Here is a 27759-nt window from a genome sequence, read left to right as displayed (position 1 = left end):
GACTGCGTGTGACTATGGAGCAGCTGGGATGTGGTTCATCTGAACTGAGAGGTGTAGTAATACCTACTGCATTTAAATCCCTATGAGAAAAGTAATGTAAGATATCTCACTGATAATCTCCTATATGGGTGGTGGTAGAAGTGAGTTGGAAAATGGTGAATGGGTCCTGAGTCATAGGTGTTTGGTGGTAGAAGCAGCAGAACTCCCTGGTGGTTTAGTTCTGGAGTTTTCTTGAAGGCATATGTCAGCTGCATACTTTGAGGTGCCACAGCAGGAGAGAGTGGCATTAAGAAAGCCCAGCAAGGAAAGTGTTTCCAGAAGGAAGAGGTGTGAACATCTGTAAACAGTTCCTGGGGGCATGAGTTAGATCAGGATGGAAGCATCCATGGGGTTTAGCATCACTGAGATTGTTGGTGACCTTGACAATATCTATTTGGAGAGTGGAGGCAGTGGTCAGATTGGGGTGTGTTGAAGGTGATTGGAGGGGAGAAAGTGGAGACATTGTGTTTGGATTATTCTTTCAAAAAGTCTGGCTATAAAGGGGAGCAGCAAAAGGAACTTAGCAAGAAAAGGGAGTTGATTGATGTTTAAAGACGCTAATGGAATGATCCGGTGTCCAGGGAGAGGTTTATGGGAACAAAAGAGGGGGAATCATGGGGGTGTAAAGAACTTGAGGAGGGGGAGCAGGATGAAATTCAAAACACATGAGAGAAATAGGCCTTTGATAGAAAGAAGGCACTTCCTCTCCTGAAACAGGAAGGAGGCAGGTGGGTGAGGATAGAGACTGATTTATAGATACATGACCATTGGAAGACTGATTTTATTTTATTTTTTTCAGTGATTCATTAGGTAAAAAACATGAGTTAAGGGTGAGGTGAAGCAGAGAAGCACTTAAGAGCTTTTAGTGAGATGTTGCAATCTCTCATCCACGTCAGCAAAAATCAGTTTGCATGGTAACAACATTCATTTGACACTGAAGGGTTTCAGGGTAAGTGTAAACTAAGATCATGGCATCCGGCAAATAGTTGGGGAAACAATGGAAACAGTGACAGACTTTATATTTTTGGGTTCCAAAATCACTGCAGATGGGGACTGCAGCCATGAATTAAAAGACGCTTACTCCTTGGAAGGAAAGCTATGACCAACCTAGACAGTATATTAAAAAGCAGAGTCATTACTTTGCCAACAAAGGTCCATCTTGTCAAAGCTATGGTTTTTCCTTAGTCATGTATGGATATGAGAGTTGGACCATAAAGAAAGCTGAATGCTGAAGAATTGATGCTTTTGAACTGTGGTGTTGGAAAAGACTCTTGAGAGTCCCTTGGACTGCAAGGAGATCCAACCAGTCCATCCTAAAGGAAATCAGTCCTGAATATTCATTGAAAGAACTGATGCTGAAGCTGAAACTCCAATACTGTGGCCACCTGACGTGAAGAATTGACTCATTTGAAAAGACCCTGATGCTGGAAAAGATTGAAGGTGGGAGGAGAAGGGGATGACAGATGTTGGATGGCATCAAAACTCTATAGACATGAATTTGAGTAAGCTCCGGGAGTTGGTGATGGACAGGGAGACCTGGTATGCTGCAGTCCATGGGGTTTCGAAGAATCAGACACTGAGCGACTGAATTGACTGTGATGTGGTCCTGCTTCTTTCTTAATCTAGCTAGGTGTGGCCTGGGGATTAGTGGTTACTCTTCAGGGAGATAGACTCTGGCCAATGTGGCTGGTTTAGGACTTTAATTGGAAAGTCCTGGGGAAGGTCCATCATGGGAGGTGGTGACTTTGATGACAGATGGCTTGTTGCTATCATTCATAAGTCCTATGGAGAAACAGTAGTTCATGAAGAGTCAGTATACAACAGAAGAAAAGCATCAAATTAGGAAACTGGACATGAGTTTGGGTAAACTCCAGGAGTTGGTGATGGACAGGGAGGCCTGGCATGCTGCAGTCCATGGGACCACAAAGAGTTGGACACGACTGAGCGACTGAACTGAACTGAACTGAGGAAACTGGACCTGAGCTTGTGGTCCTGTTTTGTCATCCACTGTGTGACTCTAAGCAAATCATTTACTCTCTGGGTTTATTTTCCCAGTCTGTACTAGAAGAAAAATACCAGCCTTCCCATTTCATGAGGTGGCGTGAGATGTGATGGCATATGTCAGTGTTCTGTGAAGGGCATTTCAGGCTGTACAAACAGATTCATGAAAAGACTTGGAGGCTTGGAGCTGGTGACCTGGCTTGTACTCCCAGCTCTCTGCTTGCTCAGCCCTGGTGTGGCTCAGTGTGAGTCACTTCATGGCTCTGAACCTACATTTTCCCACTTGCAGAACACCCTCACAGGGTGAATGTAAGGATTCAGAAGCACAGCAGAGGCCTTTGGAAGCGAAAGTGCTAGAGAAATGTGATAATCAGTCTTAATTCCTCATTCTTCATTTAGGGGAAAGACCTAACTTATTTTCCTTCAGAATCCGTCTGTGTTCATGAACATTCTTTGACTCCATCAATCATGGCTTACAATGAACTTTTGTGTGGGTAGAGCTTGAGTGTTGTAGGGAGAAGGCAGGGAAAGTGTGAACAAACAACATCACACTTGGAAGAGTGTGTCTGCCTTTGGGGGAACTCCTGTCTGATTGGGCACATGAGACAGGTGGTGTCGCACTCTCAGGAAGGACATTCTGGAAGAGCTGTGACTCTCTGCCTTTGGAGGCTTCCATGGTACAAAACTAATCAAATGGAAAAAACTAGAAGCATATGCTCATGCTGATAATCGTAGAAAAGAGGCAGGGGAGAGGACTAACCAAGGGGTGGTCACTGAGACCTCCAGACCAGGTCATTCTTCTGTCTCCATGTCTGCTGAAGCTGTTTCTCTGCAAGGTTTTGAAGCATCACTGAGCATCTAACATTGGGCCCAACTGTTATGACTGGACACAAGGTTGGTGTCCCATCTCTTTTGATTTGGCACCCAGAGACTTCCCCCTTTGGTGGACCCTAACCACTTTCCCAGAGGATAAATATTCTGCACGATCCCTGGAATGCTTTTTCTTCTGAGAGTGGCAGCCGTGGAGCTCATCAGAGCCATGCTGTTACCACTTGTTCTGGTCTGAATCCATTCCCGGAACACTTCTGAGGGGGACAGTGGGTCAGTCTTCTGGGAATCTTTCTGATAAACACGAATCATTAGTCATTTGTCATTGCACTCTGAAAAGACTGTCAGTTTACTGGATGCAAAGCACTCTTTTGGTCTGGGAAGTTTTCTTAAGAATCTTGATTTTTCTGTAATGAAGAGCTCACCCCTTGGAATTTCCATCTTTTGTTTTCCATGTAATTGCTAAAGAGTTCATATTAGAGTGAAACGCAGAGGATCTCAAGTCAGACGCTAAAAACTTGGCCTGAGGGGAACAATTTGCAGCCTTTAACTTAAAGATTTGGAAAGAGAATGTGTCACATTTAACCTGATCAAATGTCCTGACTTCCAGGCTTCTTGTAGAATGCAGATATCGTGTGATTTCAGTGTGAAAGGCTGCATCCCAGAGATGGGAAGAAGAAACTGAATACAAGGCCTAACATCCCTGCCTGATATCTGGCCTAGCACCTCTGTCTGAGCCCTTTGAACACATGTTGTTGGAGTAGCCTCAGAGGGCGAGTCTGTGGTCAGCTGCACTGTTGGGAGGTCTGAAGACACTATTGACTCGGGCCTCACTCAAGCAAGGCTTAATAGTGTCCTGAAAGCTTCAGAATGGGAAATCTTATTTAGCAATAATTATTAATTTTATCAGACTGTCACAGGAACAGCCATTTTTCTGTAAGAGGACATTTCCTCCATGGAACTCCAGGCAACTCTGGTGTGCGGTCAGCAGGTGGCTGCGTACTTGTGGTTTCTTTTGAGTTCTTGCTGAATGGTCTTTTTGCCCAGATTGTATTTTGCAAACGTACAATAAACTCCTAACTCACTAATCTCCCTTTCCCCTGCTTTTCACTTAGATCCATGCCCAGGACTCCTTCCTTATAATGCTTGTGATTCATGTCAGTTAATTATTTAAAAAATTAAACTTAATTTGAGATGATTGTAGATTGATGTGCTGTTTTAAGAAATCATATAGAGATCCCATGTGCTTTTTACTCAGTTTCCCTGATGGTAACTTCCTGAAAAATTGTAGCTCAGAATCATGGCCAGGATATTGACATTGGTGCAGTCAAGATATAGAACGCCTGCATCACCATAATAACTCACGTTGCCTTTTTATGGCCACATTCTTCCTGCCCTCATCCCCTCCTTAAACCCTTGGGAAACACTGATTTGTCCAGTATTTCTATGATTTTGTCATTTCAAGGATGTTATACAAATGGAATCATGTAGTGTTTTGTCTGAGAGTAGCTTTGTACATCTCTGGATTTACATCCAGCTTGCTGGGTTATCAGTAGTGGCACCTCTTTATTACTGAGTAGTAGGCTGTTGTATGGATGTGCTACAGTTTAACTGTTCATCTCTTGAAGGACATCTGAGCCGATTCTGTTTTTGGTATGACAAATAAACTTACTGTGAACATTCATGTACAGGTTTTTGTTTGAATCTAAATTTTGTTTTTTCTGGGATAAATGCCCAGGAGTGTAATTACTGTTGCATATTTTGTTGTTTAATAAACTGCCAAGCTCTTTTCTGGACTGGCTGTGTCATTTTACATTTCCATTAGTGATATATGAAAAATCCAGCTTCTCTGTAGTCTCACCAGCATTTGATGTTGTCAAATGCTGTTTTTTATTTAGCTGTTGTGATATGTACATAGTGATATCTCATTGCATTTCCCTGATGGCTAATGATGTAAACAGCTTTTCATGTATTTGCCATCTGTGTATCCTCTTGGGTAACTTGTCCTTTCATAATTTTCTCATTTTTTTTTTCAAAGTTGTAATTTTTACTTTATTTTTTTAAATGTAAATTCTATCTTTTTCTTTTTTTTCAATCTCATTTTTAAAAAAAAATTCATTGGAGCAAAATTGGTCTACAATATTATGTTGGTTTCTGCCATACGTCAACATGAATCAGCCGTAGGGACACATATATCCCCTTCCTCCTGAACCTCACTCCCACCTCCCACCCCATCCCACCCCTTTAGGTTGTTACAGAGCACCAGGTTTGAGCTCCCTGCATCATATAGCAAATTCCCACTGGTTATCTATTTTACATATGGTAGTGTCACACACACACACACACACACACAGTGCACACGTTTCAATGTTACTGTTTCAATGTGTCCCTTCCTCTCCTTCCCCTATTGTGTCCACAAGTCTGTTCTCTATGTCTGTGTCTCCATTGCTGCTTTGCGATTAGGTTCATCAGTACCATCTTTCTAGATTCCATGTACATGTGTTAATATATGATATTTGTTTTTCTCTTTCTGACTTGTATAATAGGCTCTATGTTTATCCTCATTAGAATTGACTCTAATGCATTCCTTTTTATGGCTGAGTAATATTCCATTGTCCATGTGTACCACAGCTTCTGTATCCATTCATCTGTTGATGGACATCTAAGTTGATTGTGTCCTAGCTCTTGTAAATAATGCTGCAGTTAACATTGGGCTACCTGTGTCTTTTTCAATTATGGTTTCTTCAGAGTGTATCCCCAGTAGTGGGATTTTTGGGTCATCTGGTAGTTTTATTCCTAGTTTTTTAAGGAATCTCCATACTGTTCTCCATAGTGCCATCAATTTACATTCTCACCAAGAGTGCAAGAGGGTTCCCTTTTCTCCACACCCTCTCCAGCATTTATTACTTGTAGATTTCTTGCTGATGGCCATTTTGACAGGTGTGAGGTGATAGATACCTCATGTGGTTTTCATTCGCATATCCCTAATAATGAGCGATCCTGAATATCTTTTCATGTGTTTATCAGCCAGGTGCATGTCTTCTTTGGAGAAATGCTTAGTTAGGTCTTCTTCCCACTTTTTGATTGGGTTGTTTGCTTTTCTGGTATTTAGCTGTATGAGCTGCTTGTATATTTTTGAGATTGATCCTTTGTCAGCTGGTTCATTTGCTATTATTTTCTCCCTTTCTGAGGGTTGTCTTTTCACCTTATTTATAGTTTCCTTTGCTGTGCAAAGGCTTTTAAGTTTAATTAGGTCCAATTTGTTTATTTTTATTTTTATTTCCATTATTCTAGGAGGTGAGTCGCAGAGAATCTTGCTGTGATTTATGTTAGGGAGTGCACTGCCTATGTTAGCCTCTAGGAGCTTTATGTTTCTGACTGATCTATGTCCTAACCAGTAAAGCTGAAGAAGATGAAGTTGAATGGTTCTATGAGAACCTACAAGACCTTCTAGAAAAAACACCCAAAAAAGATGTCTTTCTCATTATAGGACAGGAAAAGTAGGAAGTCAAGAAACACCTGGAGTAACAGGCAAATTTGGCCTTGGAGTACAGAATGAAGCAGGGCAAAGTCTAATAGAGTTTTGCCAAGAGAACACATTTGTCATAGCAAATACCCTCTTCCAACAACACAAGGGAAGACTCTACACATGGATGTCACCAGATGGTCAACACCAAAATCAGATTGATTGTATTCTTTGCAGCCAAAGATGGAGAAGCTCTATATAGTCAGCAAAAACAAGACCGGGAGCTGACTGTGGCTCAGATCATGAACTCCTTATTGCCAAATTCAGACTGAAATTGAAGAAAGTGGAGAAAACCACTAGACCATTCAAGTATGACCTAAATCAAATCCCTTATGACTATACAGTGGAAGTGAGAAATAGATTTAAGGGACTAGATCTGATAGAGTGCCTGATGAACTATGGACAGGTACATGGCATTGTACAGGAGACAAGGATCAAGACCATCTCCAAGAAAAAGAAATGCAAAAAAGCAAAATGGCTGTCTGAGGAGGCCTTACAAATAGCTGTGAAAAGAAGAGAGGTCAAAATCAAAGGAGAAAAGGAAAGATAAACCCATCTGAATGCAGAGTTCCAAAGAATAGCAAGGAGCGATACGAAGAAAGCCTTCCTCAATGATCAGTGCAAAGAAATAGAGAAAAACAATAGAATGGGAAAGACTAGAGATCTCTTCAAGAAAATTAGAGATACCAAGGGAACATTTCATGCAAAGATGGGCTCAATAAAGGACAGAAATGGTATGGATCTAACAGAAGCAGAGGATATTAAGAAGAGTGGCAAGAATACACAGAAGAACTGTACAAAAAAGACCTTCACGACCCAGATAATCACAATGGTGTGATCACTCACCTAGAGCCAGACATCCTGGAATGTGAAGTCAAGTGGGTCTTAGGAAACATCACTATGAACAAAGCTAGTGGAGGTGATGGAATTCCAGTTGAGCTATTTCAAATCCTAAAAGATGATGCTGTGAAAGTGCTGCACTCAATATGCCAGCAAATTTGGACCACTCAGCAGTGGCCACAGGACTGGGAAAGGTCAGTTTTCATTCCAATCCCAAAAAAAGGCAATGCCAGAGAATGCTCAAACTACCACACAGTTGCACTCATCTCACACGCTAGTAAAGTGATGCTCAAAATTCTCCAAGCCAGGCTTCAACACTATGTAAACCGTGAACTTCCAGATGTTCAAGCTGGTTTTAGAAAAGGCAGAGGAACCAGAGATCAAATTGCCAACATCTGTTGGATCATCAAAAAAGCAAGAGAGTTCCAGAAAAACATCTATTTCTGCTTTATTGACTATGCCAGAGCCTTTGACTGTTCAATTCAGTTCAGTCGCTCAGTTGTGTCCTACTCTTTGTGACCCCATGAACCGCAGCACGCCAAGGCCTCCCTGTCCATCACCAACTCCCGCAGTTTTTCTTGCATTGTGCTATGCGTTCAAGTCTAAAAACACTTTACCTACCCTGGGTCCTAAAGGTTTTCTTAAATGTTTTTCTCTGAAAGTTTTATAATACTTTATTTTACATTGAATCATGCAGTCCGTTTTGAGATAAATTTTATGTAACTGTTGGTCACCCATTTGTGTCTGACTCTTTGTGACACCAAGTACTATAACCCACCGGCCTCCTCTGTCCATGGAATTCTCCAGGCAAGAATACTGGAGTGGGTTGCCATTTCCTTATCCAGGGTATCTTGCCAACCCAGAGATTAAACCTGGGTCTCCTGTGTTGCAGGCGATTCTTTACCATCTGAGCCACAAAGGAAGCCCATTTTTATGTGAGGTGTAACACATACTGAGTCTCATTTTTTTTTTTTTCTGCCTGTGAATGTCCTTTGCTCCAGCATCATTTGTGGAAAAGGCTGTCTTTCCTCCACTGAATTGCTTTCTGCACCGCTGTCAAAAATCAGTTGGAAAAAAAAAAAATCAGTTGGGTATTTGTGTGGGTCTATTTCTGGATTCTCTATCTGTTCCATTAATCTGTGAGTCTGTTTTTCTATCAGTATCACACTGTCTTAATTACTTTGCTATATACTAACTCCTGAAATTGACTAGGCTGATTCCTCTCACTTTATTCTTCTTATTTAAAATTGTTCTATTCCCATTCCTTTGCCTTTCAATATAAATTTTAGAATAGTCTTGTGGATATTTACAACAACTCTTGTTGGCATTTAGATATGCTAAACCAGTGTCCATTTGGAGAGAATGGAAATCTTTAGTATGTTGAAGTCTTCTGATTTACATGTGTCTCCATTTATTTATATCTTCTCTAATCTCTTTAGTCAGCCTTTTTGCTTTTGTTTTGGCATACAAGTTCTGTATGTTTTATTATAGCTGTGTGCTCAGGTACTCAATCATGTCTGACTCTTTTTGACCCCATGGACTGCAGCCTGCCAGGCTCCTCTGTCCATGGAATTTTCCAGGCAAGAACACTGGAGCAGGTTGCCATTTCCCACTCCAGGGGATCTTCCCAGCTCAGGGATCCAACCTGAGTCTCCTGCATCTCCTGCACTGGTAAGTGGATTCTTTACCACTGAGCCACCTGGGAAACTTACTATACCTATGCTTAAGTATTGTTTTGAGTGATTATAAATGGTATTGTATAACATCGGTCTTAATTTCTAGCGTAAGAAATACGATGAGTTTTGTAATTTTATCTTATGTGACCTTGCTGAACTCACTCACTAACTCTAGAAGTTTGAATGTAGATTCCTTGGGATATTCTATGTATCCCATTATGTCATTTGCAGATAGGGATATTTTTATTTTCTTCTACCAAATCTGCATGCCTTTTATTCCTTTTCTTTTTCTTTTTGCTCTCCTTCTCTCTCCATTTTTTGCCTATTGCAGAGGCAGCACTATATCGAGTAAGCGTAGTGAAAGCTGATATTTTCTCTTGTTCTTGATGTTAGGGGGAAAGCTTTCAGTCTTTGACCATTAAATATGATGTTAGCTCTAGGTTTTTTATAGAGGCTATTTATCAAGTTGAAGAAAATTTCCTCTATTCCTATTTCTTTCTGAGTTTTTATCATGAATAAATGTTGAATATTGTCAAATTTTGTTTTTATTACATTGATTCATTTTTCAATATTGAATTTGCTTTCCAGCCTTGGAATCTACCCACTTGGTCATTCTTTTTATATATTGCTGAGTTCTATTTATTACTGTTAAGGATTTTTGCAGCTATATCCATGAGTGATATTAGTCTCTAGTTGTCTTTTTTGGTATTGTCTTTGTCTGGGTTTAGAATCAGGATAATACTAGCTTCACAAAATGAATTGAGAAGTATTCCCTTTACTTTTGCTTTCTGGAAGAATTGTTATTAGTTCTTGGTTAAATTTTGATATCATTAAAACCATTTGGGCCTAGAGATTTCTTTTAGAAGTTTTAAAATTATGAATTCAATTTTCTCATAGTTTATAGGGATATGAATTGTGGTAGTTTGTGTTTTTCAAGGACCATTTCATCTAAGTAGTAAAATTTTTATTGTAGAGTTGTTTGTGGCATTCCCTATTATATTTTGGGTGTCTACAGTTTATACTTGTGTTTCCTGCTTCATTTCTGATATTGGTAATTTGTGGCTTTTCTGTGTTTTTTTTTTAAGTCTTGAAAAATCACTCATTTTTATTTATTTTTAAATCACTGATTTTCTCTACTGTTAGTTAATTTTTAAAAATCACTGATTTTCTCTGCTACTGCTGCTAACCCGCTTCAGTCGCGTCCGACTCTGTGCGACCCATCATCGGCAGCCCACCAGGCTCCCCCGTCCCTGGGATTTTCCAAGCAGTAACACTGGAGTGGGTTGCCATTTCCTTCTCCAATGCATGAAAGTGAAAAGTGAAAGTGAAGTTGCTCAGTCGTGTCCAACTCTTAGTGACCCCATGGACTGCAGCCTACCAGGCTCCTCCACCCATGGGATTTTCCAGGCAGGGGTAGTGGAGTGGCATGCCATTGCCTTCTCCAACTGTTTTCCTATTGTCAGTTTCATTGATTTCTACTAGTTTATTAATTTTTAAAAATCATTGGTTTTCTCTATTGTTTTCCTATTGTCAATTTCATAGATTTCTACTCACTATTTCCTTCCTTGCTGATTTAGTTTTATTTTGCTCTTTTATAAGTTCTTGAGGTGAGAATGCACATTATTGATCTGAGACTTTTTCTTTTTTCTTATGCATATATTTAAGGGCTATAAATTTCCCTTTCAGTACTGCTTTAGCAGCATCACATGAATTTTTGTATGTTATGTTCTCATTTTCACTGAGTTCAAAATATTTTAAAATTTCCCTTGAGACTTCTTCTCCTTTAGATCATAGATTATTTAGAATTATTGTTTCCAAGTGTTGGATATTTTGTTTCCAAGTGTTGGATATTTAGTTTCCAAGTATTTGGATATTTTCCTCTTATCTTTCTGTTATTGATTTCTAGTTTGATTCCATTATAATCAGAGAATATACCTTGTGTGATTTAAATTCTGTTAAATTTGTCAAGGTTTGTTTTATGGACTAGTATATAGTCTATCTTGGATAATGTTCCATGTGCACTTGAAAAGAATGTGTATTCTGCAAATTCTTGTTGGGTGGAGCATTTTATAAATGTTGATTAAGTTCTGTTGGCTGCTGTTGTCATTGAGTTCTTCTATATCCTTGCTTACTTTCTGTCTAGTTGTTCTATGAGAGGTTGAGAAAGAAGTGTGTAGGTTTGTCTGTTTCATCTTCAATCAGTTTTTGCTTCACATATGCTTGGAACTTTTTTGTTTGCTGCATATGTGTTAGGATTTCTATACCTTCTTGGAGAATTTACCTTTTTATCATCATGTGGTGTGCCTTTCTGTGTCTGTTGTTTAGATTGGGTAATTTCTATTGTTTTGTCTTTAAATTCACCGATTCTTTCCTCTGTCCCCTCCATTCTGCTGTTGATGCCATCCATTGAATTTTAAAAATTAGCTGTCACAGTTTTTGATGTTAAAATTTCTGTTTGGTTTATGTATTCTCTTTTTGGTTGAGACTTTCTGTTTCTTTGCTATTTCTTTTCTATTTATTTGCTCTTTCTGGGACTTTCTGTTTTTTCATTTGTTTCAAGTGTGTCTGTAGTTGCCCATTCAAGCATTTTTTATGATAGATGTTTGAAAATCTTTGTCAGATATTTCTGACATCTTTGTCATCTTGATTCTTGGCATCAATTGATTTTCTGTTTTTCAGTCGGTTTGGTATTTTCTTGATTCTTGATATAGTGACTGACTTTTTGTTGAAATGGCCATTTTGAATATTATATTGTGAGACTCTGGATCTTATTTAAACCTTTGGTTTTAGGTGGCTACTTTTGACACAGATACAGCAGAGGAAAGAAGAGGCATCCCTTCATTTCTACCAGGTTGGGGTAGAAGTCCGAGTTTCCAACTCAGCCTCCACTGACCCTTGATAGGGCTCCTTGCTAGTGATGGGTGAGCATAGAGTAGGAGCTCCCTGCTAAGCTCACATTGATCCCTCCCTTCATTGTAGTGGTGGTGGGCCTCATTGCTGCTGGGAGGGGTGGTGGTGAAAGGAAGTCTGTGCTCCCTGCTGGGCCTTCTTTGGTAATACTCAAGTAGGAAGGAAGTGGAGGTTGAATGCTTCACTACAGCTTCAAGAAGGGGGAAATAGGCTTCCTAGTAGCCCTTGTTGGCCTAGATGGGAGTGGGGCCACAGCTTTTCTATTGTGTTTTGACAGGTAGAGTGATTATTATCTAAAGTTTTCTATCTTTTGAGGCCCCCTTCCCAGTTTTTCTGCTAGAGAGACTGGGGTTTTGTTGGGACTCTCTTTGTCTACACCCACTGATATTTCCATGTTGCTGCCTTCTTTAGCTCCAAGTCTAGGAGGCAGAAAATAAAGCCAGAGCATTCACCACTGTGTTACTGCTAGCCAGTTTGCTTTCCTTTCTCCACCATTCAGAATAGTTTAATGTTTGTTTAATGCAATGTTTTTTGTTTTTTTAATGTCTAGAACTTTTCGAGGTACTTAGAGCAAGGAATCGGGCTTTCCAGGTGTCTCAGTGGTAAAGAATCCGCCTCCCAATTCAGGAGACGCAGGGAATGCGGATTGGGTCCCTGGGTCAGGATGATCCTCTGGAGCAGGAAATGGCAACCTGCTCCAGTATTCTTGCCTGGAGAATTCCATGGACAGAGGAACCTGGTGGGCTACAGTCGATAGGGTTGCAAAGAGTTGGACATGACTGAGTGACTGACTGTGCTGAGCAGAGTGAGGAATAGGGAAAAGCATGTCTATTCCATATTTCTGAAAGCAGAAGTCTCATTCAGTTTGCCTTTACTTGTTTTATTCTAACAGGCCAATCTCTTTTCCTACCCAAGTTCTTGGGTCCAAGTATCCTTAATCAGACTTGTGTAAATTGCTTTCCATGGGGAAAGAAAGTTAAAATCCCAGTCTTGAAAGAGCTCTGTGCATCGGTGGGATGGGTAGAAACAGTTTTCATACCCAAACTACACACTGGGCCCTCTGTGAATTTATAGCTTTCTTTTACTCATCTTTAAGGCTTGGGGCCAACCAGAGGGGGACCAGAGGTATTCAGATTACTTCACATTCATTATGGGATCTTTTGAGCTTCCCTGGTAGCTCAGCTGGTAAAGAATCCACCTGCAATGGGTTGGGATTCCTGGGTCAGGAAGATCCCCTGGAGAAGGGATAGGCTATGCACTCCAGTATTCCTGGGCTTCCCTGGTGCCTCAGATGGTAAAGAATCTGCCTATAATGTGGAAGACCTGGGTTCGATCCCCGGGTTGGGAAGATCACCTGGAGGAGGGCCTGGCGACTCACTCTAGTCTTCTTGCCTGGAGAATCCCCACTGACAGAGGAGCCTGGCGGGCTCCTCGGGGTCGCAGAGTCAGACACGACTGAGCGACTAAGCATAGCACAGCACAAGGGATCTTTAAGCTCCAGAGGTACAAAGAAGTTCCCATGACACAAGAGGAAGTTTCACGTAGAGGTTTCCAGGAACTTACAAGTGCCGCAGAGGAGCAGCTGGGGGACGTGTACGGTGGTCCCTTCCAGCTTGGCCTGGCTTCTAAAACCAGAGCTTCTTGCCTTTGATTATTGAGGGTGAGAACCATGCTCAATACTCTCTTGGAGCCAGGCTTCTCTATACTTCATCGTTTACTAAGTCTGCTTCCTTAAAAGCCTGTTATTTAGGGAAATATGATCTTGCTGTGGAGCAGCATGTGTTTTTAATCCAGCTAGATCTCGTTTGGGATCCTGGTCCCATCTTTTGCTAGCTGTATGACCTTGAAGCTCAATCATTCACTTAAAAATCATCCTGTACTGCCTACTGTGGACCAGTCACTGTGCTGTGTTTTGGTAATAAAGTAATGAGTACCCCCTTCTCCCTTTTCTTTACTTTCCAGCCAATAGCAAGTCCAGTTGGTTTTACTTCAGAAATATATCCAGAATTGAACTACTTTTCTCCATCATCCCATCTTTTCCCCAGCCTATAATAGTAAGTTCTCTGGTTCTGTTCTTCCCTCTAATACTCTGCCTCAGTTCATTCTTTCAGAAACATGCATCGAATTATTATTCTCTTACTCAGGACCCTCCAGTTACACTGAGACATGCTGAGAATAAAACCCAACACCTCCCCATGGCCCACATGGTCTGGTTTCTGCTTCCTGGTCGAGTTGTCTAGCATCTCTTACCCTCTCATTTAGCATGCGTTAGTCATGCCAGACTTTATTCCTTTCCTTAAAATATCTCACTTGTCCTACCCTGAGGCCATTACACCAGTTATCTTCTCTATCTTGGATACTTTTTCATCCAAAGTTTGAATGACTTGTTATCTTGCTTTCATTCAGGTTTTAGTCCAAACACTCTCTTTCCCCTCCTCAAGTCAAATTCTATCAAAACACTGTGTGTCCCCCAGCCTCTTATTTTTTGAAATTATAATTTCATTGTACATAGTTTTATTAGAATACGGTCACAATCATTTGATTAAATTTTTTCAATGGTGAAATTTAATGATACTTTAAATTTATTTATTTTTTAAAAGTACTCAGATTTATTTTCTAGGTACTTTTATGTATGTTGTCTAATTTATACCTGACAGCAACCCGTAATGAAGTTATTGTTGTTATCATCATTGTTATAAAACACTTATTCTTTATTAGCCACTATTTTCAGCTCTGTGGGTGTTCCTATTGGCTCAGTGGTAAAGAATCCACCTGCGATGCAGGAGATGAGCATTCGATCTCTGGGTCAGGAATATCCCCTGGAGAAGGAAATGGCAGCCCACTCCAGTGTTCTTGCCTGGAGAATCCAATGAACAGAGGAGCCTGGTGGGCTACAGACCATGGGGTTGCAAAAGAGTCGGACACAACTTAGCAACTAAACAAAAATAACGACAGCAATTTTAAGCTCTATGCATATATTAACATATTTAATCATGACAACAACCCTATGAGGTAGGTACTATTGTCTGCATTTTCTTTTTTTTAAATAAATTTTTACTGGTGTATAGTTGATTTACAATGTTGTGTTAATTTCTTCTGTACAGCAAAGTGATTCAGTTATATGTAAACATATATCCTCTCTTCTTACAATTTGATATTATCTTAATTTGTCTACTAGACTAACCTCTCCAAGAACAAGAATCATGCTGCTTCCTTCATTGCTATTTGCCCAGTGTCTAGAACAATTCTGGGCACAGAGTAATCAATATTTGTTGAGTAAAGTTGCTTAATTCTCTTGTGCCCCAGGCTCTCTCTTGTGACATGGAATAATAACTAGCTAATCAAACAAGGTTGTATTTAGAATTGTGAGGTAATCAATGTATGTGAAGTGCTTAGTATATTTATTGTTTCATTATGATCGTTTATATTACAGTGTCACTCTGTTCTTCCATAGTCCTCCAGTTCCTGTTTTTGTACCTCCTGATCCATCTGGAATGTCACGACTGTCCACGACAGAGGCTGACTGGTTTGATGCTTGTGATGAAATCCTCACTTAGTTCTCTCTTGGCTGTATTTTTCCTCACAGGTTCTGCAGCTGGGCTCAGACATCCTTCCCCAGTACAAGCAAGAGGCACCAAAGACCCCCCCGCACATCATCTTACATTACTGTGTTTTTAAGACCACATGGGATTGGATCATCTTGATCTTAACCTTCTACACAGCCATCCTGGTTCCTTACAATGTCTCCTTTAAAACCAGGCAGAACAACGTGGCCTGGCTGGTTGTGGATAGCATCGTGGATGTCATTTTTCTGGTGGACATTGTGCTGAATTTTCACACCACTTTTGTTGGACCCGCTGGGGAGGTGATTTCTGACCCCAAACTCATTCGAATGAACTACCTGAAGACGTGGTTTGTGATTGACCTTCTGTCCTGCTTGCCCTATGACGTCATCAACGCTTTTGAGAACGTGGATGAGGTTAGTGCCTTTATGGGTGATCCAGGGAAGATTGGTTTTGCTGATCAGATTCCACCACCCCTGGAGGGGAGAGAGAGTCAGGTACATCCCTCAAATCTCAGACCTGTTGTCATGTCTTTAAGTTAATTGTGGATGCTCAAAAGAAGAGTACTTGAGTGGGTGGGAATTGGTACGACTGGTGTCTGAAACAGAGGGAGCATGATGCTTGGTCAGTATCCTTGCCTGCTGCTCTTGTCCTTTGGAGGCGTGGAGACCCTGCATGTCAGTGGATGGATGTGGAGGAGACCAGAGGCGTCTCTCTTACTCCCCGTGGAGTGCAAGCTGCTGGCTTGGGAGGTGGGGCTGCAGAAGCAGGCATGCATTGCCATTGCATTGGTGAATCTTACACTTGGTATGCATTTGCTGAATGCCTATCTACTGATTATTCTCATTACGGGGACTTTTCTGTTTTCTGCTGATGACCTTTGGCTGTTTCAAAACTAATTAACTCTTGAAAACAGAGATGCTACTCTCCCCTAAGATTGCTTGCCTGTATTTTTCCTTTTTCTCTGGTAAATATTGGGAAACAATGAGTTGTTTCTTTGCTAAAATGAATTTTGCAGGTGACCAATGGCATTTAATTGTCCATGCTGTCCCTTGCCTAAATTTGCTGAGGTAGTCAGGCTGTGGTTAAGTCTGACTCTTGTGGCTAAGTCAGGCAAGAGGAGAGTATTACTGCACTACACTGCTTTGGGTTGTTATGGGAGAGATTAAAAGAAGATAAATGCTCTGAAACAGGCTAAAATCAGGACATGCTTAAAGAGTCCGTGAATGTGTGCTGGGATGTGTTACAGCAGGAAGGGGCCACTCGGCTGGTTAAAGTGATTTTCTCCTTTGAAAAAGCAAGGGTGTCACATCACGGCAAAGGAAAATGTCAGATTCTTATCTAGTTTGAGTGTTCTGTGAGAATTGGTATTTTTTTCCCTACCTTTCAGTTGACACTTTAGGTGGCAGTACTCCTGGTAAGTCTTCAGCTTCAGATAGCAGTGGCCCTCACTGCCTCAGACTGTGGAGGGTCCCAGGGGTCTCAGGATGGCTGTGTTGCTGTCTGGATGGGTCATCCGGAAGTCATCAGGAGGCTGAATTGAGGCAAGATACGCTCTCAGGGCTAAAGGGCTAGCAGGACTGGAGATAGAGGGAAGGGACAGCCAGCTCCCTGCCAGGATAACAGGGCCTGCCAGTGACTCCACGTCTTGCTGGTGGCATAATGATGCCTCTCACTTTCACATCAGTACCAGCAGTGGGCGAGGACTCCAGCCCCTTCCTCCCTGAGAATCCAGCTTCCTACTGTTTGCTCTCCAGTGAAGGGGGGCTAGTGTTCAGATGCTCCAGACTCAGAGCAGTCCCTGTTTTCATCTGTGTGGTGTTTTAATAGACTATAAAATCCTGAGAAATAATGCTCCGAGTGACTTGTGTGGATTTTGTAGGGGGATTAAATGAGTTGAGACTGATCATTTAGAAGAGTAAAATCATCCCTAAAGTGAATGTTGGGATTCTTAAATGTGAATTTTAGTACATGCTGGGAGTGGTATTTTTCTCTGTGAGCACATCTCTAGCAAATTTTATGTTAGTTAGCAAGGAAAATATGATCATTTTGGCTTAGATAATTTAACTGATTATTTCAACCTAAAAGAGCTTCTTATGCACATATGGGAAATGAGTTTTAACTTTAAAAATACTGGTTGAGTTTTAAAAATAAACCATTTGCTATTTACAGCAATGGCTTTGAAATTTTGCAGATAAATAGAGCAGTTCTTTGGCTTCTATAGTTTCTTACTAAACATTGGCAGAGCTTTAAACACATATGTAAATGTGTCAAGATTACCTTGTAGGTTAGCAGAGCATAGAGCTTCTTCCCATGCACTGTGTATGTTGGGTCAGAATTCCTTTGCCATTAATCGTGAGTACCCTTGACATGGTTTCTGGTGTCCAGATTCATGAAGTCGATTGTAGATAGGGAAATTATAATTTCTCTGTGATGAGTCCCTCAGTTATGTCCAACTCTTTGCAACCCCATGGACTGTAGCCCTCCAGGCTTCTCTGTTCATGGGATCTTTCAGGCAAGAATACTGGAGTTGGTTGCCATTTCCTACTCCAGGGGATCTTCCTGACCCAGGGATCGAAGCCACATCTCTTGGGGCTCCTGCATTGGCAGGTGAATTCTTTACCACTGAGCCACCTGGGAAGCCCATAATTTCTCTATAGCTTTCTATTAATAGTTGGCAAAGGGTTTAGCATCAAAGCTCTTACAACTGTTTTTTGATCATGAATAATAATGTGAACATTAAGAGGTTATAGTTATGATTTGCTTCTGTAAAGACTTGACTTTATATTTGATAACTCCTTTCAGAGCTTTGGCTCGAACCTGAAATAAAGCCTTTCCATAATAGTTGTGGTAGAGTTGGGGAAACACTGAAGATTCATATACTAAAGATTTGGCTGCTGTTCCTCTTAGTCTCACCTGTAAGGACAGCTGGGAACCTTGTGCATGTCATTTAGCCTTTCTGGATCCCAGTTTTCCTAACTGCAGCTAGGGGATGATACCACCTCACCTGCCTGAAGGCATGGCATTTGGGCTGTGGATTTGAGTTCCCTGTCAGCTGCAAAATCTGGTGAGTTCAGAATCCCTGGTGTTAGTCTCACCTCCAGACTGACTATAAAAATGAGAGACCCAGCATCCTGACTTCCTATCTTTGGTGGAAGTTGGAGGAAGGTGGGGTGGGAGAGGGATATTTAGCAGGTTATGATAAGTAGACCTACTGGAGGTCAGAGCCCAGTAGAACTGTCACCTGGTTTAACCCTCTTAACTCACAAACAGAACAGAGAAGAATCAAAGGGGACTCCTTATTACTGTGACCATATGATGTGCTGCACCATCTTGAATGAGTCATGTTCCCTGGGTCTGTTCCATGACAGTTTTGGTAAAATAGGGAGAAAACACAGAAGGATGCTGTTGAGTCAGAACTGACCGAGAAGCTCTGGATGTGTGTGGTTCACCCTTGGCTTGGTTGTTGTGATGGGGAGGCTGGGTATTGGGTACCAAGGATGGGAAGCTGCAGTTTCCCTGAGGCAGGAGGGCTGGTGATGCGTTGGGCAGTTTAAGATGCTCACCAAGGGACAGCACTGTTTTCCAGGCACCAGGCCTTTGTGTCCAAAGGCACCGTTAAATCAGCAGGCACGGAGGGCTGGGGTGAGGGCTCTTAAAGCGAAAGGATTGGGCCTTCCCAAGCCTTGGGTCAAGAAATTAGGTTAAAAAGCCAGCAGTTGTGAATTCAGCCCTGTGGATGGAGCCCACCTCATGATTTAAGCCACACTGGCAATCCATTTTGCCCCAGCTTGGTTCACTTATGTAGATGGCCTGTGTTTGCGTCATTCTCCAGTCTGTTGGTAATCATCCGTTTTGGAGGCCGTTTGGAAATATGTTTGTGCATTAGTTAAACTGGTGAGAGGACGGAAGGCCTGGAAACAGAGTAAGTGGAAGCTTGGAATGGGTGTGCTGGAGCAAAAGCCCAGTGGGTCTCTTTCAAGCACTTCGTGCAGTGGACCCCAACCTTTTTGGCACCAGGGACTGGTTTCCTGGAAGACACTTTTTCCGTAGACCAGCATTGGGGTAGGGGGCTGCTGGTTTGGGGATGATTCTCATAAGGAGTGAGCAACCTAGATCCCTCTCATGCCCAGTTCACAGGAGGGTTCACGCTTCTATGAGCATCTGACACCACTGCTGATCTGACAGGAGCTGGGGCTCAGCGGGTCATGCGAGCGATGGGGAGCGGTTGTAAACACAGGTGAAGCTTCGCTGGCTAGCCCGCCGCTCTCCACCTCCTGCTGCGTGGCCAGGCTCCTCACTGGCCCCTGACTGCTACCTGGTCCGTGGCCTGGGGGTTGGGGACCCTTGACTTAGTGGACTATGGGCCTGGTGTGTGTCATGGATTAAAGAGAATTATTATTCACAAAACATAAGGAATCCTAATTTTATTGCCAGTGGAGTGTGGAAGTGCAAACAGGGGATGGAGCCAGTTGTGCCCCCAGCCGGGTCACAGTCCTGGTGCCCTGAGGCCTGGGGCCAAGAGCTCCCTTCTGTCCCCGGCTCTGGAGCCTCAGGCTGCAGCACCACCAGCTGGGGCCGGCCACAGCTGACACGTGCCGAGAGCACATGGGAGACGTTCACCCAGAGCAGAGGAGGACCGAGGCATGCTGACGGAGAGATAACAGCGCTGATAGCCACTTCCCTTCGTCTAGAGCACTACCTTTCCAAAACACTTTCCAACAGATTGTCTTTTTTAATTATTGAAATATGGTTGACCTGCCATATTATGTTAGTTTCAGGTATAGTCCATAGTAGTTTGATATTTGCAAACATTATAAAATGTTCACCACGCTAAATCTAGTAATCATCTGTCCTCATACAAAGTTTTTATAATATTATTGACCATATTCTTTGTTGTGCAGAGGGACTTTGTTTCAGCTTTGTGGTGGTAAAGAAACTGCACTTAACTGAGGGGAAGATGACTTGTCAGCTTCCAGCCGTGCAAACTTATAGAAGTCATTTCACCTCCTTGGACTTTGCTTACCTCACCTGTAAGATGGGTCCATTTCAGCTTGACCCTTCTGTGGCTCTAGGGCAGGTGTTATCCCTGCTTTTCAGATGAGGGGAAAGGGCCAGGTTGTCCAGAGAGTAAAACTGGACTCTGGTCTCATAACTCCTAGGTCAGTGCTTTTCCCTGTAAGTCATGCTGCCTCTTCAGAGATCTGGGGGCAGAATGAGCCAAGCAGTGTGTGCTATGAAGTCCATTCCCAACTTGGCCCCTTCTGCCTGCCTCCCACCCCACCTCCGAGGGGAGAGAGGTTCGAGTGGTCAGCCTGGGTGACCCGAAACTGAGATCCCTAGTGCATATGCGTAGGGCTGGACAGTGAGCATGGGGTTGGAAGTAACTCCAAAGGGCTGGTTGCCTGTCCTCCTCTCTCCTTGGTGGATGGGCCAAGGTTCTTCCAGATTCACTGTTCCTAGGTTTTCTATGATTCCTTATCACTGAAGCTGAAATCAAATTGGATCTATGTACACTGATCATCCTGTTGATTTGTAGTTTTCAGGCCTTACCTGTGGTTTCTATTTAGGTGGATGGACACTGGTTTAATTGCCACATAGGTGACTCCTCTCTTTTCCAGCTGAAATCTCGGAGGAAGCTGTTGGCTAAATGTCATGAAATGACTGAGAGTTTTCTATCCTACACTTCTAGCAATACATGATATGAATGTACTATATAATTTGTTTATATATTTCCCTGTGGTTTATCATAGCAATTATTTTTTATTAATAGACTATTTTTCAGAGCAGTTTTAGGTTTACAGAAATAGAAGGACTACCTTCACCACCTGCAGGTTCCGTTATTAACACCTTGCATGAGGGTAGTAGACTTGTTACGGCCAGTGTGCTCAGTCACTCAGTTGTGTCTGACTCTTTGCAACCCAATGGATTGCAATCCACCAGGCTCCTCTTTCCATGGGATTCCCCAGGCAAGAATACTGGAATAGGTTGCCACTTCTTACTCCAGGGGATCTTCCCGACCCAGGGATCAAACCTGCATTTCCTGTGTCTCCTGCATTGCAGGCAGATTCTTACCTGCCATCGGGGAAGCCCCATTATGGCCAATATGATGCATTATTATCAGCTGAAGTCCATAGTTTCCATTAGGGGTCACTCTTTGCAGTATGCTTTTTCTGGGTTTTGACAGATGGATAATGACATGTGTCCACCATTGTGTATCATACAGAACAGTGTCACTGCCTTAAACATCCTCTGTGCTCCACCTATTCATCCCATCCATCCCTCTAACTCTTGGCAACTGCTTTTTACTGTCTCTATCATCTTACCTTTTCCAGAATGTCATAATGTTGGGACCATAAAATACATAGCCTTTTCAGATGGGCTTCTTTCACTTAGAAATAAGCCCTTAAGTTTCCTCCGTGTATCTTGGGGACTACCAGATAGCTTATTTCTTTTTATTTCTGAATCATATTCCATTGTATGGATGTACTATATTTATTTCACAACAGCAACAAAATAGTAATTAAAAAACCATTATTGATAGCATTGGTTATTTAGCCCTGATCAGCACAGGCCTGGTCCTGGCCTTTCCTCCTCCTCTGGATCCCTGGAACGTGGAGAGTGTGGAAGAGCTGAAACACTGGCATGCAAACCAGCCCATCTCAGCAGCCTATGGTGTCTCCTGAATAAAAACCGACAATGTTTAACTCAAGCTGTTACGTCTAACGGGCTTCTCAGGTGGCTCAAGCAGTGAAGAATTCGCCTTCTCAAAGCAGGAGACACGGGAGGTGTGGGTTTGCTGCCTGGGTCAGGAAGATCCCTGGAGGAGGAAATGGCAACTCATTCCAGCATTCTTGCCTGAAAAATCCCATGGACAGAGGAGCCTGGCAGGCCGCAATCCGTAGGATTGCAAAAGAATTGGACACAACTTAGTGACTAAACAATAGCAACAACAAAATTATGTCTATTGATACAACAGACAAAACCAAAATTGTATGATAGTACCCTTATATTTCATAAACTTTTCCTTGGCATTTCTGTCTTTTGTGTTTGTGCTGAGTACCCTCCACTTCTACCATCCATTTATTTTGGCAAAACCAGACACCTTGTAGTTTCATCTGAGTGTTTTGTTTGTGGCAGGAAGTGCTGTTGTGGGGCATGTTTCTCTTCTGATGCTGGGGACTTGCCAACAATGGCCAGTGGCTGGGGTCTGACTTCAGTAACGATGTCAATTACTACTGTTGTCATGCTGGAGTTGTCATTTCTCCCCTCTCACCTGTGAGGGCAAGTCAGCATAGAACGTTTCCTCTTACTTTTTTTTGTTATTTACTTATTTTACTTTATAATATTGTATTGGTTTTGCCATACATTGACATGAATTCACCACGAGTGTACATGTGTTCCCCACTCTACCCCCTACCCCCACCTCCCTCCCCATCCCATCCTTCTGGGTCATCCCAGTGCACCAGTCCTGAGCACCCTGTATCATGCATCGAACCTGGACTGGCGATTCATTTCACATGTGATAATTTACATGTTTCAATGCCATTCTCCCATATCATCCCGCCCTTGCCCTCTCCCAGAGTCCAAAAGACTGTTCTATACATCTGTGTCTCTTTTGCTGTCTCGCATACAGCGTTATCATTACCATCTTTCTAAATTCCATATATATGCATTGGTATACTGTATTGGTGTTTTTCTTTCTGGCTTACTTTACTCTGTATAATAGGCTCCAGTTTCATCCACCTCATTAGAACTGATTCAAATGTATTCTTTTTAATGGCTGAGTAATATTCCATTGTGTATATGTACCACAGCTTTCTTATCCATCTGTCTGCTGATGGGCATCTAGGTTGCTTCCATATCCTGGCTATTATAAATAGTGCTGCGATGAACATTTGGGTACATGTGTCTCTTTCTTTTTTTTTGTTAACGTGTCTCTTTCAATTCTAGTTTCCTCGGTGTGTATGCCCAGCAGTGGGATTTCTGGGTCATATGGCAGTTCTATTTCCAGTTTTTTAAGAAATCTCCACACTGTTCTCCATAGTGGCTGTACTAGTTTGCATTCCCACCAACAGTGTAAGAGGGTTCCCTTTTCTCCAGACCCTCTCCAGCATTTATTGCTTGTAGACTTTTGGATGCAGCCATCAGTCTTCTTCCTGACTTGCGCTCACAGTATGTCAAGGATTGTGGAGGTTCTGTGGCTGTTGATCAAGCAGAGGCTTCAAACAGGAGAGCAGGCTATAGGTGTTGTATCCCACACAGACAACTGAGTCATCCTCACCCCTTGGACATGCATGGGGGACCAGGGCAGTGGCTAGGGGGAGCATTTTAAAGGGAACAAGTTAATCCTGGATGGCTTCCTGGAAGCAGTGATTGACGACGAAACTGTGATACCAGAGCTTTGAAAAGCATAAAACCTTAGTGATGCTCTGAGAGCCTTGCACATTGGAGCAAAACAGACTCGACAGATGTGCCTGACTCAGCCGCTGCTCTCACCCTGTCCTTCCCCCCGCCCCCCACCCCGCCCCAGTCTCTTTTTTGGCCAACCCCAGTTCTACTTTTAATTCTCTGCCAACATTTTTTCGAATCTTGTTTAGGGTCCTGTCCTGTGCTTACTCACTCAGTCATGTCTGACTCTATGTGGCCCCATGGACTGTACCCCATGAGCCCGCCAGGCTCTTCTATCCGTGGAGATTTTCCAGGCAAAAATACTGGAGTGGGTTGCCATGCCCTCCTCTAGGAGATCTTCCCAGCCCAGGGATCGAACCTGGGTCTGCTGCACTACAGGCGATTCTCTACTGTCTGAGCCGCCAGGGAAGCTTTGTTTGAAGTAAGGTTGTTTGAACACAAGCACTGTGATACCACAACAGTCGATCTGATAACCCAGGAATACTGAGTGGGTAGCCATTCCCTTCTCCAGGGGGTCTTCCCAGCCCGGGAATTGAACCAGGGTCTCCTGCATTGCAGGCAGATTCTTCACCAGCTGAGCTATCAGGGAAGCCCCTGTTTAGGGTGTTCCTAAACCCCCGTTTAGGGTGATCTTTCTTTAAGGAAAGCTTACTGACTGAGCTGGTAGGGGATAGGGATACAACTCTTGTGTTTGCCCCCAGTCTAGTGGGACCACGGATGATAAACACCAGCTGGGGATGTGAGTGGGGTCAGCTCAGGGTGTTATTTCTTGCTCTTGAGGAGCATGTAGCCTGTTGAGAGAAGCTGGAAGGCTTCCTGGAGGAGATGACCGGGGTTAGTCTGGCGAGGAGTAAGGAGGAGGGTCTTGTAAGAGGAGCAGTCAGGAGCAGAGGGGTGAGCTGTCAGGGACCAGCAAGGCATTTATTACATCCAGAGAGTCAGCCCTGGGGAGGGAGGAAGCTTGAGAGCAGGAGCAAGATAGTGATACAGGGTCTTGCCACGGAGTTTCCATGTCGTCACACAGACAAAAAGAAACCACCCCGGGTTTTCATTAGGTGTGTGACACGATCTGATTTTCATTTTTGAAAGTGTTCCCAGACAGCAGTGGTGAGAATGAGAGGGAAAGGGTCTCCACTCCCACTCCTGTTCTAATGAACCGGCTGCCATCAAGCTGTTACCTCCACCATGGCACTGAGCTGTGGTCATAAATCAAGTCACTGTCCATGTTCCAGTTTATTTTTAGACTCAGTGCTGTTCCACTGGCTTATTTGTCTATTCTTACAGCAATACTACACTGTGTTAATTGTCATAGCATAATAGTAATTATTCATCAGTTACTGTCTTTGTTCTTTTTCTTCAACACTGCCCTGTCGATTCCAGTTTCTTTGTACATGCACTAAAATTTGAGAGTTAACTTGTTAATTTCCACCCCCCCCACCAAAAAACACCCAAAACCAAAATCTTGTAGGGATTTTGAATGGGATTGTACTGAATCCAAAAACCAATTTGGAGAGAGTGAAAATCTTAATATTGTGTTTTCTAATCTTTGGGTCTTCTTTAAATTTCTTTTAGCAATATCTAGTGGTTTTCAGCATCAGCGTCTTACACATTTCTTAAATTGCTCTTGGTAAACTTATTCCTACATATCTGATGTTTTTGGTTTATGTGTTGTCAGTGGGATTTAAATTTTTTGTTTTTAATTGTTTATTGCTAGTATAAACTATTTTATTCACTGACTTTGATGCTTGCTCTGGTAACACATATACTAAAATTGTTTACTAATTTTGAAGCAAAGTTGCCAAATTTGCTTATTAATTAGAATATTTTGTAGGTTCTTCTGTATTTTTACATACACAGTGATGTCTTTGAATTTGTTTTATTTCCAAAATCTATGCCTTTTATTTCTTTTTCTTGAATTATACTGGATAGGATCTCTAATGAAATGAGTGGAAATGGAGATAATAGACAGTTTTGTCTTATTGTTATCCATAGGGGGATATGTTCACTATTTCACCTTCAGTATTTTGTTGACTTTAATTGATTTTAGTTTGCAAATACATACTCCTTTTTTGGTTAAGAAAGGTCTCTCATAATCTTGGTTTTACGTGAATTTTCAATGTTAAGAAGTTTTTGACTTTACCAGATTGCTTTAATATTTTTTTCCCCTTGCTTTTGTTAATATGATAAATTATGTTGATTGACTTTTGAATGTTAATTGACCCTGCATCCCTGGAGTAAGTCCTACTTGGTCATGATATATTGTACTCTTTTATATAATTGTACGTGATTTTCTAATATAAATATTTAGGCATTTTGCATCTCTGTTCATGAGAGATATTGGCCTTTCATTTTTTTCCTTGTGATGTCTTTGTTAAGGATACGCAGGAAAGTGTGCCCTTTGAAAGAATTTATGTAACATTGGTATTATTTTTCACTTAAATAATTCATTAATGAAGTTGCCTGGCTCTGAAATTTTCTTTGTGGGAAGATTTAAAATTATCATTTCAATTCCTTTAGGAAGTATAGAACTATACATTTTTTTTTACGTTTGTGTCAGTTTTACATTGTTGAAGATTTAGCCTTTTCATCTAGTGTGCCAAATGTATTGGCAAAAAGTTACATATAATATGTAATTATTACTTTTAAATGTTAAAGTGATTTCTCCATTTATTCCTTTTTAATTTTGTTTTTTTCATTGAAGGATAATTGCTTAACAGAGTCTTGTTTTCTGTCAAACCTCAGCATGAGTTAAGTTAATTTTTTCACTGATGTGTAGTTGATTTTAGAGCGCTGTGCCAGTTTCTGCTGTACAGAAAAGTGACTCGATCATGAACATCCAGACATTCTTTTATTTCTGTTTTCCATGATGGTTTATCACAGGATTCTGGGTATAGTTGCTATACTGTAGTAGGCCCTTGTTTATCTGTCCTGTGTATGATCATTTACATCTGCTAATCCCATACTCCCAGTCTTTCCCTCTCCCACTCCCCTCTCCGTCGGCAACCCAAGTCTGTTCACTCTGTGTATGAGCTTGTTTCTGTCTCATAAATAGACTCATTTGTGCCATATTTTAGGTTCCACATATAAGTGATATCATGTGGTATTTGTCTTTCTCTTTCTGATTTACTTCATTTAGCATAATAATCTATAGTTGCATCAGTGTTGATGCAGATGGCATGCTTTCTTTCTTTTTTATGGTCGAGAAGTATTCCATCGTACCACATCACATTTATCCATTCCTCTGTCAACAGACATTTCGGTTGTTTCCATGTTTTGGCTATTGTGTATAATGCTGTTGTGAACATAGGGATGCATGTGTCTTTTTGAATTATATCCACTTATGCTTCATTGGTCATTTGAATCTTCTCTCTGTTCATTTTGGTCAGTTGCGGTATGGTTTTGTCAATTTTATTAATCTTTTAAAGGAACCAATTTTGACTTAGCTAATTGTCTTTTCTATTTCATTGATTTTTTGTTCTTATTTGTATTTTCTTTTCTTGCACTTTAAAAAAATTAGTCTGTTTTACACCCAGCTTAATGGGATGGAATCTTTGATCATTTAGGCAAATATTTAATATATGAATTTAAAGCTATTTTATCCTCTAAAGACTTTTTAAAAACATCCCAGAGATTTTAATGTTATAATCCTATTATTATAGTTCAGTATACTGTACTTCCCTTGTGGCTCAGCTGGTAAAGAATCCGTCTGCAATGCGGGAAACCCTGGTTCAATCCCTGAGTTGGGAAGATCTCTTGGAGAAGGGAAAGGCTCCCCACTCCAGTTTTCTGGACTAGAGAATTCCAAGGACTATGTATTCCATGGGGACGCGAAGAGTTGGAGACGACTGAGCAACTTTCACTTACTTACTAGGGCTTCCCTAATAGCTCAGTTGGTAAAGAATCTGCCTGCAGTGCAGGAGACCCTGGTTCGATTCCTGGGTCAGGAAGATCCCCTGGAGAAGGG

General features: G+C 41.8%; 1 protein-coding gene across 5 annotated transcripts in view; it reads left to right on the top strand.

The window, feature by feature from the left end:
* The window catches only part of KCNH1 (potassium voltage-gated channel subfamily H member 1), a 440397-nt gene that overhangs the window by 79710 nt on the left and 332928 nt on the right, over nt 1-27759 (top strand). For 3 of the 5 annotated variants that reach the window (XR_011490223.1, XM_070473885.1, XM_070473884.1), the window contains exon 6: nt 15407-15880. Coding sequence is in view for 4 of the 5 variants with exons in the window: in XM_070473885.1 (XP_070329986.1) it covers nt 15407-15880 (474 nt within the window). In the remaining variant the exon portion in view is untranslated. The remainder of the gene's footprint in view (nt 1-15406; nt 15881-27759) is intronic. The other 2 variants (XM_070473887.1, XM_070473886.1) reach the window with 1 other exon arrangement.

The sequence above is a fragment of the Odocoileus virginianus genome, chromosome 11 (assembly GCF_023699985.2).
Source record: "Odocoileus virginianus isolate 20LAN1187 ecotype Illinois chromosome 11, Ovbor_1.2, whole genome shotgun sequence".
Taxonomy (NCBI): domain Eukaryota; kingdom Metazoa; phylum Chordata; class Mammalia; order Artiodactyla; family Cervidae; genus Odocoileus; species Odocoileus virginianus.
The sequence above is the reverse complement of the archived record's forward strand: the minus strand, read 5'-3'. Positions and strand labels throughout refer to the sequence as shown.